At 36.5% G+C, this 21,572-nt stretch overlaps 1 protein-coding gene and 1 long non-coding RNA gene across 5 annotated transcripts in view; one reads left to right on the top strand and one right to left on the bottom strand.

Annotated features, from left to right (window-relative positions):
* LOC144255684 (uncharacterized) overlaps positions 1-21,572 on the top strand; it is a 28,043-nt gene that overhangs the window by 2,132 nt on the left and 4,339 nt on the right. The gene's annotated exons all lie outside the window — the stretch shown is intronic.
* Positions 13,128-21,572, bottom strand: part of Lypla1 (lysophospholipase 1) — a 34,586-nt gene continuing 26,141 nt past the window's right edge. For 3 of the 4 annotated variants that reach the window (XM_077800429.1, XM_077800431.1, XM_077800432.1), the window contains 3 exons: positions 20,333-20,434; positions 18,858-19,034; positions 13,128-14,989 (listed from right to left, as the gene is read on the bottom strand). In XM_077800429.1, the coding sequence (XP_077656555.1) occupies positions 14,936-14,989; positions 18,858-19,034; positions 20,333-20,434 (333 nt within the window). In that variant the 3' untranslated portion in view covers positions 13,128-14,935. The remainder of the gene's footprint in view (positions 14,990-18,857; positions 19,035-20,332; positions 20,435-21,572) is intronic. The other variant, XM_077800430.1, reaches the window with a different exon arrangement.

Below are 21,572 nucleotides of genomic sequence, written 5' to 3'. Positions count from 1 at the left end.
CCCTAACTACCAATACATAATGTTTGACAAATGTTAATGTATTTTTTGGTCATTTGTATATTTTCTTTGCCCAGTTCTTAACTGAGTTCTCTTTTTCTTGTTGAATTGTAACAGTTCTTTTTTATATTTTGAACATTAGATATATGATTTGTAAACATTGTTCCCATTCTGTGTTCTCTTGTTAGTGACCATTCTTGTACAAATCTTTCCATTTTATCAAAGTCCAATTCATCTATTTTTTGTTGTTGTTGTTGTTACCTTGTGCTCTCAGGGTCGAATCTCAGAAACAATTACCAAATCAAAAGTCATGAAGACTAACCATTGCCATTTTAACAATACTAAATATTCCAGTCATTTTAAATGAGATGTCTTTTTCCATTTATTGAAATGTAATTTAATTTTTGGAAAATTTTTTGTAATTTTCAGTGTATGACTTTTTTACCACTGACTAAATTTATTCGTAAGTATTTTATTTTTTGGAATGCTATTACAAATGAAACTGTTTTTTTAGTTTCCCTTTCAAATTGTTTATTGCTAGTGTACACAAATACAACTAATATTTTGGGGTTATTGTTTTATCCTTTAAATTTGCTAAATTGGCTTATTAGCTCTAATACATTTTGTTTTTTGTTTTGGTACCGAAGATTGAACTCAGTTGTGCTATATCACTGAGCTACATACCACCCCTTTTATTTATTTATTTACTTTTATATTTTGATACGGGGCAGTGAACTCAGGGGCTCTTTACCACTGAGTTACATTCCCAGTTCTTTTTAATTTCTAATTTTGAGATAGGATCTCACTAAGTTGCTGAAGCTGACTCCAACTTGTAATCCTTCTGCCTCAGACTCAGTGTCTTGGTTTACAGGCATGTAGGACCAAGCCCATACAAGAAAAATAAAACTCTTTGCTTTTATAGCAATTTTTTATTTCCAGTATGTTTTGTCTTTTACTTGTATAGTCACCCCCAGCTCACTTTTTGTTGCTATTTTCACAGAACACCTTTTTTTTCTATTCTTCTACTTTTAATTTATTTGCATCTTTAGATCTAAAGGGTGTCTCTTGTAGATATCATATAGTTTTATCTCTTTTTTTAAAAAAAATCAATTTTACCAATCTCTGCTTTCCAATTGAATAGTTTAATCCTATTATGCGCTAAATGTTTGGGTTCTCATTCCTAAATTTGTATGTTGTAGTCCTACTCTCAAAGTGATAGTATTTGGAGATGGGGACTGGGAGACTGTTAGGTTTTGATCAGGTGATCAGGGTGGGACCATCATGATGGATTAGTGCATTTACAGGAAAAGGAATTTGCTGGGCACGGTGGCACATGCCTGTAATCCCAGTGGCTCAGGAGGCTGAGCCAGGAGGATCCTGAGTTCAAAGCCAGCTTCAGCAAAAGCGAGGCGCTAAGTGACTCAATGAGACTCTGTCTCTAAATAAAATACAAAATAGGGCTAGGGATGTGTCTCAGTGGGCAAGTGGCCCTGAATTCAATCCCCTGTACCTGTCCCCCCTCAAAAAAAAAAAAAAAAAAGAAAGAAAAGAAAAGGAAGAAATACCTCTCCATAAGCACACATGAAGAAAGACTACATGGATACACAGTGAAAAGGAGGCATGTACAAGCCAGGAAGTAGGTCCTCAATAGATGCTAAATCTACCTGCACCTTCAACTTCTAGACTCCAGAACTGTGAGAAACAAATTTCTGTTGTTTTGCTTACCCAGACCATTATATTTTGGTATAGCAGCCCAAGTAGACTAAGTCAGATCTATCTAAAGTGATTGCTAATACAGATTCTACCATTTTGCTCATTGTTTTTTGGTCCTCAATTGCTTCTATTACTTCCTTCTTTACTGATCCAGTTTTAATACTATGCCATTTTATTCCTTTCTCATTTCCTTTTTTTTTTAATTTTATTTTTTTTATTGGTTGTTCACAACATTACAAAGCTCTTGACATATCATATTTCATACATTAGATTGAAGTGGGTTATGAACTCCCAATTTTACCCCAAATGCAGATTGCAGAATCACGTCAGTTACACATCCACAACCTTTCTCATTTCCTTTTATAAATATTTTTAAATTTCTTTCTTAGTGGTTACCCTGAGGATTGTGATTAACATATTAAATTTATAATAATCTTGTTTAAATAATACCAGTTTAATTTCAATAATATGAAAATTCTCTACTCCTATACATTTCCATACTTCCTGTTTTGTGTAGTCTCAAATTGTCTCAAATTAAATATCTATACAATGTTTGCCCATCAACAGATTTATACCTAATGTTTTATGCATTTTGTGTTTTAAATTACATGAATTAATAAAAAGAGGAATTACAAGTCAAAAATATAACACTGATACTTACATTTCCCTATGTAGTTAGCAATAAACTCCTTTAGCTTCTTTCAGTCTATTAATTTCTTAATTTTCCCTTAATTTTGAAGGATAGTATTGCCACAACCAGCATGACCAAATTAGTAGGTTCCAGCAAGAGGCAATGGAGGATTAGAAAAATAAAGACTCGCATAGGCAGATTTCATGATAACAGCCCGGGATCCGGTGGATCTCTCTGAGGGAAAAGCAGGTCTAAAGAATTATGCCAGCAATCTTTATATATGTCTCATTAATCAGATTAAAGACTAAGCAAGCATTATTCTTTGTATTCATGGAAGTTACAGTGTTAGAAACATAATTCAGCTTATTCAGTGGTTACATTCTACAGTTATAATGTGCAATGGTAAGAGTTTTGTTTAGCTCTCGAAAGTCCATTGTTTAAATTACTGTTATGCAGCCAGGTTCAGGAGAAGCAGAGCTGGTAAAACATTATGGTTGTGTAGCAAGAGAGTTTCTTTATTCCCAGGAGCTATGTCCCTGAGATTAAGGTTGAAGCTGAAAAGACTCTAGCACAAAGCCTTCTCATTGCCAGAGCAACTAGGCATCCTACACCTTTGACACTTTCCCAGGCACCAAGCACACCACAGCCATGAAGTTATCAGAGACCCCAATCTCAGACACTGATCTCCCATTCTCTGTCACTACTCTCCACACAGTATTGCTGTATAGAATTGTTCATTGACTTATTTTTTTTCTTTTAGCACTTTAAATATATGTCATCCCATTGCTGCATGGCCTCTATGGGTTTTTTTTACTGATAATATTATTGAGGAATCCTTGTATATGATGAGTTGCCTTACATGTGCTCGTTTCCAGCTTCTCTTTTTGTCTTTCAACAGTTTGATTACAAGTGGCTTATTGTGGATGGCTTTCAGTTTATTCTTCTTGGAATTCAGTAAGGTTCTTGCATGTGTAGATTCATATCTTTCATCAAATTTAGGATTTTAGGCACCATTATTTCTTCAAATATTCTTTCTGTTGCCCCTCTTTTCTATCTCCATCTAAGACTCCCATGTTGGTACACATAATGTTAATAGTGTCCCCAAAGTTCCTTAGGCTCTGTTAATTCTCCTTTTTTCTTTCTATTCCTTAGACTGCCTAATTTCAATTGTCCCGTCTTTAAGTCTGATTCTTTCTTCTGCCTATTCAAATTGGCTGTTGAATTCTTCTAGTGAATTTTTCATTTCAGTTATTTTTATTTTAGCCTTTGATGTCTATTTGGTTCCTTTTTATAATTTTATCTCTGTATTAATATTCTCTAGTTATCGAGTTTGGATATGAAATGTTCCCCCTAAAGTTCATTTGTTGAAAGCATCCCCCATGCAGGGTCAGAGTGGGGCAATGCTTAGGGCTCTGAATTTATCAGTGGCTTAATCCATTTGCTGAATTAATTAATCAACTGATAAGTTAGTTGAATGGACTACCAGGAGGTTGGACATAGTTGTAGAAAGTAGGTGACTGGGGGCATGTCCTAAAAGGCTTTGTCTTTCTCCTGTTTATTTTCTCTCTCTATGAGTCTTTGTCTTTGTCACTGTCTCTCTCTTTCCCTCTTCCATATATCTGTCTTGGATGCAGCTGACCATATGAACTGAATCCTCTAAAACCATGAACCAAAATAAATCTTTCTTCCTCTAAGTTGTTCTCAGGTATTTTGATCACAGTGATGAAAAGCTAACACATTGAGATATTGTTCTCTTTAGTTTCTTTTGTCTGGATTCCTTTAGTTCTTTGAGGTGTATTTAAAACTGTTGATTTAGGTCTTTGCCTAGTAAGTCCAGTGTCTGGGCTTCCTTTAGGACAGTTTATTTTCTCTGTCAGTGTGCCAGATTTCTTGTTTCTTGGTATGATGGCTTAGTCAGCTTTCATCACTGTGACCAAAATACCTGAGAACAACAACTTAAAAGATGGACAAGTTATTTGGGCTCCTGGTTTCAGAGTTTCAGTCCAGGGTCAGGGTGACTTCATTGCTCTGGGGCTTGTATGAGGCAGAATATCATGATGGGATGGAGTGATGGAAGAGGAACCCCACTCTGCTTATTGCAGCAAGGAAGCCGAGAGAAATGGGAAGGCAAGGAGGCAGAAGGGTAGATAAACAGTTGCAGGGCACCCCTAGCAAAGAAAGATGACTAACACATTGAAATATTGTTCTCCCGGTTTCCTTTGTTTGCTATGGATTCCTTTAGTTCATTGAGGCATATTTACAACTGTTGGTTTAAGGCCTCTGCCTAGTAAGTCCAATGTATGGACTTCTTTAGGGACAGTTTAAAATATTTTTTTCCTCTGTCACTGGACCTGTGAGGATGGCCTTAGACCTGAGCCTAAGCAACTTCATTTTAAAAACTAGTTTGAAAGCTGTCGTCTCACCAGGCACACCTAACAGAGCCCTCCAGTATGGCCCTCAGACACAAACTGTAAAGGGTCCGGCGGAGCGTCGGAGGGAGAGACCACACAAGAGACTAGCTTCATGCAACTGCAGAAGGGGATTTATTAATTCAGCATGCTGAGGTTCCAGGCTCACTCAGGAAGATAGAGCAGCCCAGAGCCCAGAGCAGAGGTCAAGCAGAGCTTAAGTACACTTTCTGGAGAGGGCAGGGGGCTTTGCATACATCAGAACAAATCATCATGAGGCGTGGGAAAATTGAACAACAACTCTGAGACAGGATTAGTACATTCATTGGTGGGAACAGTCTGGGCAGGGGTGATTGGTCACTCCTAAGCGGGGTACACATTTAAACTGATTGATTTTGGAGCCTAGATGCTTACGTGCCGAGTTACTTGGAGCCCTTAGCTATTAAACAATCAGGGGACCAGGAGAAATATTTACTGGGCAGTTCAGGTATTGTCCTAACAGCTACAGGGATTACAGGTTCCGGGAGTAGCAGAGGAATTTTAACAATACCTGGTCTTTAACACTTTAGCCCAGGCCTTGCAATTTAGAGACTTTACAATGCCCAGTCTTTTACACTTTAACTCAGACTTTTGCAGCTTAGAATCAGCTTAAAAATTTTACCTTTACAAAACAAGTCACTTTCCCCCACCCTGTTAAACTTAAGAGTGAAGTCTCTGGCAGGTTGTCCTTGCCCCATAAGAGGGAAAGACACCCTATAAAAAGGAAAGGTGAAAGATCAGGGTGGGGTTCACCAGACCAGATGTTTTAACCCCAGGGTAAATGGTGTCACTGAGAAATCTGGTGGCAGCTGATAAGGATTGAAACTTATTATTGCTGAACATTATGTTTCTGTGCCACATTTTATTTATCCATTCATCATTTATGAACACTACGGATTTTTGCACATTTTGGCTCTTAGGAATAATGCTGCTATGAATTTTCTTTTTTTTTTTAAGAGAGAGAGAATTTTAATATTTATTTTTTAGTTATCTGCGGACACAACATCTTTGTATGTGGTGCTGAGGATCGAACTTGGGCCGCAGGCATGCCAGGCGAGCGCGCTACCACTTGAGCCACATCCCCAGCCCGCTGCTATGAATTTTCACCCACACATTTTGTGTGAACATAATACATCCGTTGCTTAAAGTTTATTTTACCTTATGTTAAAATAGCTAGTCCAACTTACTTTTCGTAGTATTTGCTCACTATAATTTCTATTCTTTTCTATTTTTTTTTTTTTTGGTATTAGGAATTGAACTCAGAGGCTTTTAACCACCAAGCCACATCCCCAGCCATTTCTTATATTTTATTTAGAGAATGGGCCTCACTAAGTTGTTTAGGGCCTCACTAAATTGCTCAGGCTGACTTTGAACTTCTAGTCTTCCTGCCTCAGGCTCCCAAGCCACTAAGTTTACAGGAATGTGCCTTCCTGCTTTCTATAATTTCTATCCCTTTATTTTAAATCTTTTGTGCCCTTGTGTATTAGATGTCTCTTGTAATTAAAATATAGCTTGCTGTCATTCTTTTGTCTGATCTGATAGCTTGTTATTTTACTGGCAAATTTAGTGCATTCACAATTGTATTTACTATAATTTTTTGGACTTGTGTTTATCATATTATGAAACTCGTTATTCTGTGTTGCATATGCTTTTTCCCTCCTTTCCTATCTCCTTTTGGATTGAGACTTTTTAATTTTATCTCCACTCCCACTATTTTAGACGTTACATATATTTGTTATTCTTTCTTATCTTTTTTCTTTTTTAACTTAGACATTGAACATCATGAACATTTAGTCTAACGGGAACAAATATTTCTTATCTACCATCTGAAAAATGAAAGAGTCATAGACTATTTCTTTTCTATTTTACATTAAAATGTTTTTCTTGAAATATTCATGGATTCACAGGGAATTGTAAAGACAGTACAGAGAGGACGGACCCGTGCACCATTCATCCAGTTTTCTGACTGCATCTAACCCTAATCACTTCCCAAAGGCTCCACTTCCCAACACCACTGTAGTCAGATTAAGTTTCCACCCCTCTCAACACCTCACAATAGGGATTAAATTTCAACACACTAACCTTGGGAATGCACTCAAATTGTATCCAAACAGCACAATCCATTAACATAGTGTATGTCTCCATTTATTTAGATCTTTTTTGATGTCTTTCACCAGTATTTTTGTATTTTTTGCCTTGATATAAACTTCAGTTTCGTTTGTCTGTTCTCTTGATTTAGTACCTATGTAGAAAATTCCCAATTGCCATTTTCTCTCCAATTTTAATATTACTCCAGGATCTTCTGACCTCTAGTGGTGATTTTATTATGTGACAGTTTAAGTAGGTTTATTCTAGTTGCTATTCAGATCTTTTTATATGGTGTTCAATCTTACTTTTCTCCATGATGTCTCAGAAGAGTTGTTGCTTATCCTATTAGTAATTAGATCTGAGGTTTCCTACTCTTCCTCAAGTCTGAAAAGATTTCAACCATTTTATCACCAAATATCACTTCTCTCCCGTTCTGTTCACCCCTTCTGCAATTTCCGTTAAACTTTATATTGGACCTCTTATTTTCGAAGTCTTTTACCCTCCCATCTGTTTGTTAGGCTTCCTTTTGAGTAAATTTCTCAGAGTTATATTTCAGTTTTCTTGGATCTAATATACAATTGAACTCACCTATTTGAATTTTTAATAGGTCATGAATTGGTATGATTTCAGTTTTGGAATATGATGAAATTCTAGAGATGGGGATGGTGATGGTTGCACAACACTAGGAATGTACTTAATGCTATGAACAGTACACTTAGAAATGGTTAGAATGGCTGGGCATGGTGGCACACACCTGTAATCGCAGCAGCTCAGGAGGCCGAGGCAGGAGGATCATGAATTCAAGGTCAGCCTCAGCAACTTAGTGAGGCTCTAATCAACTTAACAAGACCCCAACTCAAAATAAAATATGAAAAGGGCTGGGGATGTGGCTCAGTGGCTAAGCGCCCTGGGTTCAATTCCCTGTACCAAAAAAAAAAAAAAGAACAAATAAAAAACCTGAAATGATTAGGATGGTCAACTTTATGTATGTTCCAACATGCTATGTGTATGTGTACACACACACACACACACACACACACAATCTGAGTGGTGGTATATGACTGTAATCCTAGCTACCTGGGTGGCTGAGACAGGAGGATCACAAATTTGAGGCCTCTGACTCAAAATTAAATAATGAAAAAAATCGTTTTAAAAAATCTGAAGAATGAACGATGTATATACCAAGGGTAGGTTTTCCCTCTTGCACACTTGTTTGTCCTCACTAACCTCATTTCTTCCTAATTTATGTTTCAGAGATGATCATTAGACATTTCAGAATCCTTTTAGTATGTTTTTTTTTAAATATAAATTCTAGCCAAGTCAAATGTATGGGCTTATTTCCTCTACCCTTTTCCATTTTTTACAATGTTTTTTCTTCTAACAATGTCTCTTGAAACCTTCCCAACTAGTACAGTGTATCTTCATTCTTTTGTTTTTAAACAATAGATAACTAATATTTATTTTTTTAGTTTTCGTCGGACACAACATCTTTGTTTGTAGTGGTGCTGAGGATTGAACCCAGGCCACAAGCATGCCAGGCGAGCGCGCTACTGCTTGAGCCACATCCCCAGTCCCTGTATCTTCATTCTTTATTTAAAAAAATTTTTTTTAGTTGTAATTGAACACAATATCTTTATTTATTTTTATGTGGTGCTCAGGATCAAACCCAGTGCCTCACAAATGCAAGGCAGGTGCTCTACCACTGAGCTATATAGCCCTATCTTCATTCTTTTTTTTAAAAAAATTAACAGTTTTATTGAGATACAATTTACATACCATTTAAATTCAACCTTTTAAATTACACATTTCAATAGTTTTTGTGTATTTACACAGTTATGTTACCATCATCATAGCTTAATTTTAGAAACTATTTTCATACTCCTCCCCCCTCAAAAAACCCACCTTGTGTTCATTAGCTGTGACCATTCCACACCCTTATTCTCTGGTGATCTCTGATTCTGTCTCTACAGATTTCCTCTTTGGGATATTTCATCTAAATGAATCATATGTGGTCTTTTGTGTCTGACTTCTTACTCAGCATAATGTTTACCCATGTTGTAGCACATATCAGTTCTTCATCCTTTTTTATGCCTCAATAAATAATCAATTGTATGGATATACCATACCACATTTTGTTGTTTCGTTTCATCAGTTGACAGATATTTTGGTTGTTTCTACTTTTGTTGTTGTTATTGTTCAAACTAGTTACACATGACAGCAGAATGTATTTTGACACATTGTACACAAATGAAGCACAGCTTATCATTTCTCTGGCTGTGTACCATGCAGAATCACACTGGTTGTGCAATTATACATGCACATAGAATAATAATGTCCATCTCATTCCACCATCCCTCTTACCCTCACATTCCCCCTACCTCCCCTCTGCCCAATTCAAAGTTCCTCTGTTCTTCCCTAGCCACCCCCCAAAATTATGGATCCACATCCACATATCAAATATTTGACCTTTGTTTTTTGGGGATTGGCTTATTTCACTTAGCATGTTATTCTCCAGCTCCATCCATTTACTTGCAAATGCCACAATGTCATTCTTCTTTAAGGCTGAATAATATTCCACTGTGTACATATACCTCATTTTCTTTATCCATTCATCTGTTGAAGGTTATCTAGGTTAGTTCCATTGTGAATTAAGCTGCTATAAACATTGATGGGGCTGCATCACTGAAATATGCTTATTTTAAGTCCTTTGGGTATAAACCAAGGAGTGGGATAGCTGGGTCAAATGGTGGTTCCATTCCAAGTTTTCTTAGGAATATCCATACTGCTTTCCAGAATGATTGCACCAATTTTCAGTACCACCAGCAATGTATGAGTGTGCCTTTCCCCCCACATCCTCGCCAACTCATTTTTTTCTATTTATAGGTGTACGAAGTTGTGTCTATGTTTCAGTTTATTTAGCTACTCTATTTTTGACATTTGAGTGTTTCACATATGTTGCAGCTTTTCCAGATGTTTTACAAGTGGCTTTCATTTCTAGAACTTTTCTTTTCAAATCTTCATTTGATGTTGTTATTCTTAGTTATACATGACAGGAGAAAGCTCTTCAATTCATTGTACACAAATGGAGCAGAATTTTTCACTTCTCTGGTTGTGCATGAAGTAGGTACACCATTTGTGCAATCACATAGGGTAATAATGTCCATATTATTCCACCATCTTTCCTACCCCTTTGCCCCTCCACCCTCCCCTTTGCCCCATCTAAAGTTTGATGTTATTCTTTATTGTTTTTCACTTATTTTCTCATACTTTACTAAAAATTCTATTTCTCCAAGATCCTGGGATTTTAATCATCCTTTAATCTTTTCTTTACCTATTTGTAGTAGGTAGACAATTATATGTAATTTTTGTAATTTTTAATTTTTTTTAGGGTATGTTGCTCAGGTTGGTCTCAAATTTATGGATCTAAATGATTCTCCTGTTTCCGTCTCTTGAGTAGCTGGGACTATAGACATGTGCCTAGTTGAAGCTCACCGATTTTTTTGGATACCAGGGATTGATTAAACCCAGAGGCACTTAACCATTGAGCCACATCCCCAGTTCTTTTTCTTGGGTTTTTTTTTTTTTTTTTTTTTTTTTTTTGGTATTTTATTTAGAGACAGGGTCTTGCTAAGTTGCCTAGGGCTCAAGTTGCTGAGGCTGGCGTTGAACTCATAATCCTCCTGCCTCAGCACTCCAGAGTTGCTGGGATTATAGGTGTGCGCCACCATGCCCAGCTGGAGCTCACTTTTGACAGAGCTAAGTTTGTGCAGTCTCCGAATTTAGGTTTTGAGGCTGTTACTCAAAAGTTTTTGTGTTTGCCTCTCCCAGGTGCTCTAGGAGCAGAGCTAGTCCAGGCACATTCTTTTTCTTTTTCTTTTTTTCCATGCTAGGCAAGCATTCTACCAACTACACTATACCTCCAATTCTGGTCTGAGGAGATTCTTGATGTTAATTTATACGTTTGTGTTGCCAGCCCACATAACTTAAGAGAAATTCACAGCCCAGATACATGTGAAGACAAGTTTCTCATTATAAAAGTTCAGGGTCAGATCCTTTTCCTTTTCCAACAGAGAATCCACGACAAAACACACAAGCTTCCTTTTATTTTCCTGTGCTAGGGATCAGACTTTTTTTCTAGTTTACCTTCTGTGCACCCACTGAAAGTGTCCTTGCTTTATAATGGTGCATTATGTCCACATCTTACCTTATATGAGCCCAAAGTTAAGTTTGCCCCCATGAATTGTTCTTTTAGTTCTCTCTGGTCACTGGAAATTACAAGTTCAATATGGTGATATGATTTGCATCATAGTTTTACTTGGCATTATTATTATTAGGTACTGGGGCTGAATCCAGGGACGCTTAACCACTTTGCCACATCCCAGCCCTTATTAGATATTGTATCTAGATACAGGGTCTTGCTAAATTGCTGAGGCTAGTTTTAAACTTGAGATCCTCCTGCCTCAGTCTCCTGAGCTGCTGGGATCACAGGCAGGCAACACTGCACTCGGTTTTTACTCAGCATTTCTAGGTGTTTTGATCATATAAAATACACTGTTTAAAAACATTTAAGTTACCCTGCTGGGGCACAAAGCAAAGTGGTAAAGACCATGGAACAGGCACATCAATTTGAATCCTGAGAGCTCCATTCTGTTTCCTCTTTAGTAAAATGGAGATAAGGGTGATGAGAAGATTATATGAATAAAGGATATAAGATATTTGATATAACTTGGAGTGGTGGCCCACACCTGTAATCCTGAAAAAAGTGACTAGGAAGGCTGAAGCAGAAAGATTACAAATCCAAGGCCAGCCTTGGAAATTTAGTAAGATCTGTGTCAAAATAATAAAGGGTACAGCTCAGTAGTAGAGCACCCCAGGGTTCAATCCCTGAACCAAAGGGGGAAGAAAAAGATGCTTAGTATAGTACCTGGGATCTTATGAAATACTTAAGAAACTACATCTTGCTTTTTAGTAGTTTCTACAAAATAAAATGGTATTCATGGGACTTGTTAGGAGGGTGGTGAATATGCCATAAATCTACTTTTTAAAAAAATTATCAAGAAGTGAGGGCTGGGGGTTGTGTCTCAGAGGTAGAGTGCTTGCCTGGCATGTATGAAGCACTGGATTCGATCCTCAGCACCAAATAAACAATAATAAATACATAAAATAAAGGTATTATATTCATCTACAACTTAAGAGAGATTGTAATAACAGGCCAAGTTCCAAAAACTTATATATACATACAATTACTGTTAACTATTGGCAGACATAGTATGAAGCTCTGATCACAATTATGAACATATGTTTTTATAAGGATGATGAAATAATCGTTATCCCATGAGAGCTAGGGCACAGCTCAGTGGTAGAGTACTTGCCTAGCATGTGTGAGGCTCTGGGTTCCATCCACACACACCACACACACGAAATAAGGTGCTGTAGAGGATAAATCCATAAGAACCGAAGTTGCACACATATTTTTGTTATAGAACTCTCTTATAATTAGAACTATGTAAAATTTTAACAGACTAAACAAAAGGTACACTGGTCACTTTCAAGTATTCAAAAGCAGAAACTAAAAGACTATTTAGAACAGAAAGGATTCCAGTACTGGGAAAAGTTAGATGCCAATGGTGAACTAGAAAGAGAAAAACTGTTTTGGGGGGCAGGGGTGGAGAAGTGCTAGGGATTGAATCTAGGAGTGCTCTGCCACTGAGCTATATCCCCAACTCTTTTTTTGAGATAGGATCTTGCTCAGTTGCTGAGGCTGACTGACATGAACTTTGATCCTCCTGCCTTAGCCTCCCAAGTGGCTGGTATTATAATCAAGCACCACCACACCCAGCTGACAAGATCTATTTGGATGATAGGAATATTTGGATAACTGATTTGTGATCCTAATTTAAAAGTTCCAGTGAATACTGCATTAAAGGAAAAGACAAAAGGAAAACACCAAATAGAACTTTTTAAACAAGTTAGGAAGTCTGAAAGCCAAATGTGGGTGTTTGTTTTTCTTTTAGATTAAATTAAATAACATCAGATTATTTCTCAGGCCTGGTTCTATTCCAAGTCATTAACACCAACATCAGAGTTTGTTTCCCAATGCTTTTTCTTGTAATTACATTGTTATCTTCCTCCTTTGCATTTCAGACACCTATTTCAAGATAAGCCCAAATGTTAAACTACTACTAAAAAAAAAAAAAAGTCACAGAAAAGTCAGAATTAAATTTTATTTCACATTTATAGAAACTGTGAAAAACACCGACATTTTCCCATGTTACAGCACAACATTTCAACGGAATATTTCTTGCCATAAATAAGATCTTACTGATTTGTATAACTGAAATTAGACAGTTTTTGCTCTTCAAGTTAAAATAAAAATGACTTAGTAAATGATTGTTTAAAATTTTCAAATCCAGACATAAACATATGGCTTCATTATTAACATCCTATATTGTCCATTACGAAATTATTTCCATTAACAATTAGCACCCATTTATAAAGATGCATTCTTAACATTGTTTTGGTCAGTTGGAGTACAGAAAAAAAATTAACAGTTCAGAAATATTAAGCATACATTTTTGCAATATACTAAATTGTGAGGGTACTACATCATATATATAGGGGGGTCTGATTAATTTTTATTACCCATAAATTTGTTTTCAAATAATTTTTATCAGTAATCTGGAAATTCTGATGCATATTAACTAAAGAATTGCTTTTTTGATACTGAAAATTTAACCCAGGGGTACTTTACCACTGAGCTTTATCCTCACCCCTTTTTATTTTTTATGTTGAAGACAGGGTCTTGCTAAATTGCTTAGGGTCTCTCTAAGTTGGTGAGGCTGGCCTTGAAATTGTGATCCTCCTGCCTCAGCCTCCAGAGTTGCTGGGATTACAGGCATAATATTAAAAATCATTTGACTCAAGTGAAAATTTCAAATAAGTACACTGGCAGACAAAAATAAAGCAACTTTTTCTAATGGACAGCTCATTTTCTGTAGTAGTTGGTTTCAAACATATATATATAGAGAGAGAGAAAAAGTAAATCTAAACCGTATGCTACAAGACCCAATCATTTTAGAAACCAGTTTTTAAGATCAATCTCAAATATTTCAGAAAATGCCAAAATATGACCTAATTAGTCTTTCAGTTGTTTACAGAAAAAAATAAAAGTACAGACAGAATTGTTCTTATTGATTGAATATTCTAATAACTAAACAGGTCTAAATTTGGACTAAGGTATAGTTTTTGAAATATGTAGTACAGGAAGTTTAAATAATGTTCAATTTCTTTTAAAGCATACATTGATCTTAAATATCCTATGTCAGTGATTCAGATGTCTATGGCAAGGAAGCAATAACTGGTCTGCTAGTGAAGGACAATCAAGAAAGAAAGGACTTTTATTTTTCTCGAGAGAAAAGACTATTAAATAGAAATAATATCAAGGAAAAGAACAGCCTGGTCCCCCAAATAAAAGGACAATTAATTGAAAAGAGCAACACTATTCTCTGTTGACACTTATAAGCATTATCCCTATTATCAGGAATAATGTAACACCATCTAATTTTATGTATTATCATCATTATGTATATACGAATATATATATATATTAAAAAATACAGATACTGCATGGTGACTAAGCAATTTTGGAATAAATCCATAGACCAAGTCACAGCATGCATAAATTGTTTATATCTTGATTGCTTGTGTATACTGAAACAAATTTTTGTCAAGCATACTAGTAATTTTCAAATGATATGATAAAAAAAATTTGGTTGTAGTATTTTATTTTGCTGAATTACATTTAAGAAAAAGAAGCTAGGTGCTTCACCTATTTTAATACTAGTGTAGTCTGGATCATCGTATACAAATACATATATAGAAACTTAAAAGATCCTAGGTTTCCCACGAGGAGCCATTATTTTGTCTGTATCATTGGTGTGTATCTGCAAAACATTTCAACACTGCAAACATTAGAAGTTTTAAAGTTGAGCATGGGAAAAGGTTTAGACTCTACTGCAATGAATGCTGGTGTACGTCTACACAAGGCCTCTTAGTGACGTCAATCAACCGGAGGTAAGAGTTTATCAATGAATTGCTTGACATCCATCATTTCCTGTTTGAGATAAAGTTAAATTAGTCAGCAGCAACATAAGTCAGAAATTAAATCCTCACTAAAATGTCATTAATGAAATCCAAGTAGGAACATAGGTAAGCTGAAGTCACATTTTTATTTCTATAATAAAGAGATATGAAAGAAAAATGAGGGCTAGGTTTGTGGCTCAGTTGTGGAGCACTTGCCTGGCATGTGTAAGGCACTGGGTTCAATTCTCAGTGTCACATATAAAAATAAGTAAATAAAATAAAGGTCCATCAACAACTAAAAAAAAAAATTAAAATAATATGATATGTCAAGAGCTTTGTAATGTTGTGAACAACCAATAAAAAAAAAATAAGAAAAAAAAATAAGGCTTTAATAGAAATTTCATAACATATCCTATGATGATTATCATATACTGAAATGATAGCTTCTGATTATTATCTAGTTTCCATGAAAATGGTTTACATTTTCTGATATTTAAATAAAACAAAGCACTAGGGAATGTAGAAGTTTAGAAGTTACAGTACATATACCAAGAAGACTTGGTAAGTGCACAGTAACTGACAATCAAGTCTCACTTTTACTCTAAAAAATAAATATTAAAAATTCTTGGGGCTGGGGATGTGGCTCAAGCGGTAGTGCGCTCGCCTAGCGTGCATGTGGCCCGGGTTCGATCCTCAGCACCACATACCAACAAAGATGTTGTGTCCGCCGAGAACTAAAAAATAAATATTAAAAATTCTCTCTCTCTCTCTCTCTCTCTCTCTCTCTCTCCTCTCTCACTCTCTTTAAAAAAAAAAAAAAAAAGTCTCACTTCTACCATTCCCTCATTAGAAAATGAAATGCTAAATCCATAGCATAAACTATTTTGTGCCTTTAATAAGGAATTATATACAACTAACCATCTGAAAGAAAGCACATACCTAAGATAGGCCTGGAAGGATCTGAATATGAATATAAGAACAAACTTCCTCCTGGAAGCCTCCTGCATTGAGTCTGGCTCACAGTTTTCCCATCTCCCTCAAACCCACTTCCTGCCTTTTACACTTGAAGGCCTTGGCCTCACTGTTCCACAAATCATAGATACAGAGAACCTTCAACTTTATAATGTAGTCACCCAGAAAAGAAGCGTGCAAATGGTCCTGAGTTCAACTCTGGTACCACACACACACACACACACACAAAAAAAAAAAAAAATCAAAGCATGAAAGTGTTTGATTTTATAACACAGTGAAGTGCTTACAGTTTTCTGTGACACTACATCCCTCTGCCACACCTTACTTTCCATTCTTGCCTCAAATGCAACAGCACAAGGAATCATCTAAAAGCAGGGTACCTGTGATGCTCTAAACCCTCAGTCCCTCCTGGGTACTTAGGATGCCAGCACCTCCACCTCCCCTCTCAGTGCATTCAATACTTCATAGGATATCAAGCCCCTGGTCTTTCTGGATAAGTCATATTACTACCCACTTTTTCTATCTCTAAAACAAGTGAATTAACCAGGCTGAATGGCTATAAAACAGTGTTGCATGGACTATTTCACTGCTTAGCCATCAATCTTTTTTATTTTTTATGTGGTGCTAAGGATGGAACCCAGGGCCTCACACGTGCGAGGCAAGCGAGGCCAGTGCTCTACCGCTGAACCACACCCCCCCCTTTCATTCTTATCAAATGATCACATCTCCTACTTTACTGAAAAAGCATCTAATGTAAGCTCTCAAATAAATACTCTTTTCTACCCTGACATCTGTTTACATTCACCTATTCTCTTTTATTTTGATTCCAAGTATTTTCTCCTACGGTAGTACAACTCATCTATAGTCTTAATTCTACTATATGATCCTCCAGACTTCCTCCTCTCAATTATCTTTTTTCCATTGCATCCTCCCTTCACCACAGGTCTTTCTCCCATCTAAAAATGAGACTTTGGGCTGGGGATGTGGCTCAAGCGGTAGCGCGCTCGCCTGGCATGCGTGCGGCCCGGGTTTGATCCTCAGCACCACATACCAACAAAGATGTTGTGTCCGCCAATAACTAAAAGAAATAAATATTAAAAAAAATTTTCTCTCTCTCTCTCCCTCTCCTCTCTCTTTAGAAAAAAAATAAAAATAAAAAATGAGACTTCCTATTCTTCACCAAAACTTTTTTTTGAAAAAGGTCTGTATTCCACTCTCTACTTTCTCGTCTCCCCATCTACGTCACATGGTCCACTGTAGTTTGGCTTTTCCTTCCCAAACAACCAAGGTCAGAGATGGCTTAATACTGGACAGTTCCCTCCTGGCCTCTCTCTCTTTAATCCTCTGACATACGTGATACTGCTCTTTCCTGTAGAAATTCTCTTCCCCCATACTTTCAAACACCTACTCCTCTTTTCTTTAGCCTGAATTCAAATGTATCCTCCAAAGTTCTCTCTCTCCGCTTTTTAATGATGAGGTTCTGAGCACACTATTCTTCACAGATCCACAATAATGGTAATTATTCCAAGTCTCCATTTATAGGCTTGAGCTTCAGACAAGTATTTCCAACACCCTATTTTGATACAGTAGGGGTACATCTCAAAATGGTCACAAAACTCAATATTATCTCCTGCCTGTTACTCTAAAATTGCTCCTTGTACCTACTTTATGATGGCATCTTTGGCATCTGAGCTAAAAAATCTGGCACCTCTTTGAAACCTCCTACTTTCCTACATATAGAATTAACTTCTAAATTCTATAGGAGTTCTTCTCACCTGCTCTGACATGTAGACTACATCACATCTCTCACTTTGATCAACACTGATGGTTTCCTGCTGTCTAGAGAACAAGCCGCTCCCTGTCTCTTCTGTCCTACAACATCTAGCTTTTCATAAAACTTTGGCCAAAATGGACATTTTTTTCTTATTGCCCTATAGACCTTACCTGCATATTTCCTATCTGTATTCTGCTCATTCCTCAAAATCCAGCTCTTTTATTATGATAGCAGCACTTCCTAAAATATAATTAATCTCACCTGTCTCAGATTTTCAGGGCACTATTTTTTTGTGTGTGTGTGGTTCTAGGGAAACCCACTAAAATATATCCCTAGCCCTTTTTATTTTAAGATAATCTCCTAAATTGCCCAGGTTGGCCTTGAACTTTCTTTATTCCTCCCTTAGCCTTTAGTAGCTGGGATTACAGGTGTGTACCACCACACTCAGTTACAGGTACTTTTTTATTTTTATTACTTTTAAATATATTTTTTTTTAGTTTTAGATGGACATAATATCTTTATTTTATTTTATTTTTTATGTGGTGCTGAGGATCGAACCCAGACATGCCAGACGAGTGCCCTACCACTTGAGCCACATCCCGAGCCCCCAGGATACTTTTTATTTTTTAATTTATTTAATTTTTTTGTGGTACTGGGGATTGAACCAAGGGGTGCTTATACCAGCCCTTTTTATTGTTTGAGTCAGGGTCTTGCTAAGTTGCTGAGACTGTTCTCAATCTTGCAATCCTCCTGCTTTGGTCTCCACAGTAGCAGAGCATGTGCCACCACACCTGGATGCCTGCAGGGTACTTTTCAAAAACTGCTACTAGTGCACATATCATGTTCTGTTTCCTGTTAGATACTTGGATAAACATCTTTCTCCTATTAAGTGTTAATTAATTAACCTTAAATTTTAATGATTAAAAAGGAATATTTATTATTCACTTTTGCTTTTTGTATGATTTTTATGTGTGATAGACAATGAGGGATTTGTGGAATTTTAGTGAATAAACGTTTGAAGACTTGCTAACCTAAGATTTAAGCTGAACTCATTAACTCTTTTAAGTCCCCAAGTGTCAAATGTTATTGATCTTAAAAATATCATCTAAAGAAGTTGCAACTATGACTCTGATCACTGTTTCCAGATACCTACCTGTTGACATGAACAGTGCATCATGCCTTCATAGATTTTGAAAGTTACATTTGCTGGATTTACCAAAGTCTTTAGTTTTTCAACAGTAAGAGAACCAAACATTAGCGGAACTAAAGGATCACAATCTCCATGGCACTGAAGAATAGATATCTCTCTATTAGGGCCACTGATGGGATTCTGCAGAACAGAATAAAAGTACCAGTTAGTCACATGTATAAAGCATTATGCCAGATACTTAAAACTGTACACAGAGTAATAACAGACAACATGTTATTACTTATTATTTCAGGTGATATTTGGCCAAAGAAATAAAATTTCCTTCCTTTCTTTTCCATGTCCCTTTATTTAAAATTCTATAGAATGATTGCCTTGTTTTATACCACATCTTCCCAACGAACCCATTTCTTGAAATCTATTACATCTTAATTCATTTCTATATTTTCAGTTCTTGATATGAGAAGTAATTAATATCTATTAGGATATATTAGGTTAATCATGTTCTTTTTCAGCTTTTATTTAATTGACTTTAATAAGCAGTAATAAACAATGCCGAGTAAGTGCAAGAAACCAAAGAGTTATTAAATAATAATAAGACAAAACCCTAGATTTAAAAATAAATTTGGGGCTGGGAAAATAACTCAGTGGTCATGTGCTTGCTATGCACAAGGACTTGTGTTTGACCCCCAGCACCAACACCCCGCCCAAAAAGAAAAAGAATTTGAAAATAATGTCTACATTTCCCATGTGTCTTATATATTGCTTCACTGTTGAATATTTAGAAATTATATTCTGTAGTAAAATTCTGCTATCAAACCCTGAATATATTAAATACTAAAAAATAGTTCTGTGTGTTTAAAAAATAGCCCTAATTTCCATATACCCCTTAAAATATAAAATATAAATCAAATAAAAGATTTATGACCTAAGGCTTATTTCTTATTCCATTCTATGCAATCCACAATAAAGACAATAGAGTGTATAGGTAAAGCCTAGTAACACTTTACAAAGGCCCAAGGAAATTCTTTTTAAAAAAGGACGACTGAGCCAAGCATGGTGACACATCTGTAATCCCAGTCACTGGGAGGCCGAGGCAGCCCCAGCAACTCAGCGAAGCCCTAGGCAACTTAGTGAGACCCTGTCTCAAAATAAAAAATAAAAAAGTGCTGGGAACATGGTTCAGTAGTTAAGCACCCCTGGGATCAGTCCCTGGTAATGTAAAAAAATACAGTAAGATAAAATAAATAAAATAAAATTTAAAAAGGATGACTGATATAAACCATGTAGAAATGATGTCTCACTTAGGTCTACTGATTTTAAGGAAGGTCCCACTGTGGTGTGGGATTTCCACAATGGGAAGTTTACTTTCTGTTCAATTTTGCTATAAACCAAAAATAAAGTTTCTTGATTTAAATAAAAAGGATGACCTCCTCAACATTATCTGCTACCTCTTAGCTCAGAAATCGAAACCAGGCTACCTGTGGGAATGAAGCCCGGAGTGGAAGCCAACAACTGAGTGCAGTGACACCTGCCAGTTTCTGCTGTGTGGTGAGAGCAGTGTACAAAGACAAGGCTCCTCCCTGGAAAGCAAGCAGGGAAAGTCAATGGAAAATCCACACTCTGCCAATAGCAATGTAGGAAATTTCTTGTTATTAATGACGTCCATGAAGATATCAACTGAGTGGCCAATGTCAAATCAAATCAGACAAACAGTGGGAATGCATACCCATATTGCACACAGCTCTCTACACCAAAGAGAACATACCAACTACCCAGTCAAGACACAGACAATAAATAGTATAGTAAACTGTTTACAGCATGCCTTAGGAATATTCTGAACTTAGTTATCATCTTCTCTTTCGAGAAGTCTTAGGCCTAAAATCCAATCTTGTCTTAAATTAGTACTATTTTCTAAAAGTGGAAATCAAGATAACAAGGACAGCGTAGCAGACATCTTTAGAGTATCTGCCCACCCAGTTCAAAACATCCCATGTCCTGGGAACTATAATCCTGCAGCCATCTAGATGCCTATCACTCTGATTGTGCCCATACGCCACTGCTAGGGCCATCCCAGACACTGATGGTTGTTTTCCCCGGAACTGTGGAACTGGGATTCAGTGACTGTAGGCAGCCTCTTTGTGTGGCTGGAACTGTAACATGTAAATTCAAGAGCTGAAAAATTACAAGCTGCAAGAACTAAGATGGACAACAAATGATGGAGAAGCAAATGAGGCAAGTGAGCTGACAAAGAAAGCTGAAGATGGAGAGAAAAGTCCTGATGGCTTTCCAGGTTCCCGCTACTTCCTGAGTCCATACTTTATTTTTAGGCATGGTCTCCCTGTTACGATACTACAGACTCTTAACTTAATCCTTCTTGCTTAAACTCATGATGTTCCATCATTCCACACATAGGTATTAGGGATTGTTTTCTGTAGGCTGTTATCAATAAATCTCAAATAGACAAGACTCCTAGGTACACTTCATATTTTGAATCAAGCATTAATTTTTGTGTCTTATGTTTCTGTCAAGATGTGTATTATGCACATTATTTCAACAAACACCTTATAAGTAACTCCTTTTTACTGTATTGTATCAACAATATTATGTTTATACTGAATTCTATTCTCTAAATAATTCTAGAATTCTGACATTAGCCTAAGTAAGGGAACACTCAGTTGCTGACTTAGAAGATTTGTAGATTAGAAGCTAGAGCATTCT

This window comes from Urocitellus parryii, chromosome 7 (assembly GCF_045843805.1).
Source record: "Urocitellus parryii isolate mUroPar1 chromosome 7, mUroPar1.hap1, whole genome shotgun sequence".
In the NCBI taxonomy this organism is placed as follows: domain Eukaryota; kingdom Metazoa; phylum Chordata; class Mammalia; order Rodentia; family Sciuridae; genus Urocitellus; species Urocitellus parryii.
The sequence above is the reverse complement of the archived record's forward strand: the minus strand, read 5'-3'. Positions and strand labels throughout refer to the sequence as shown.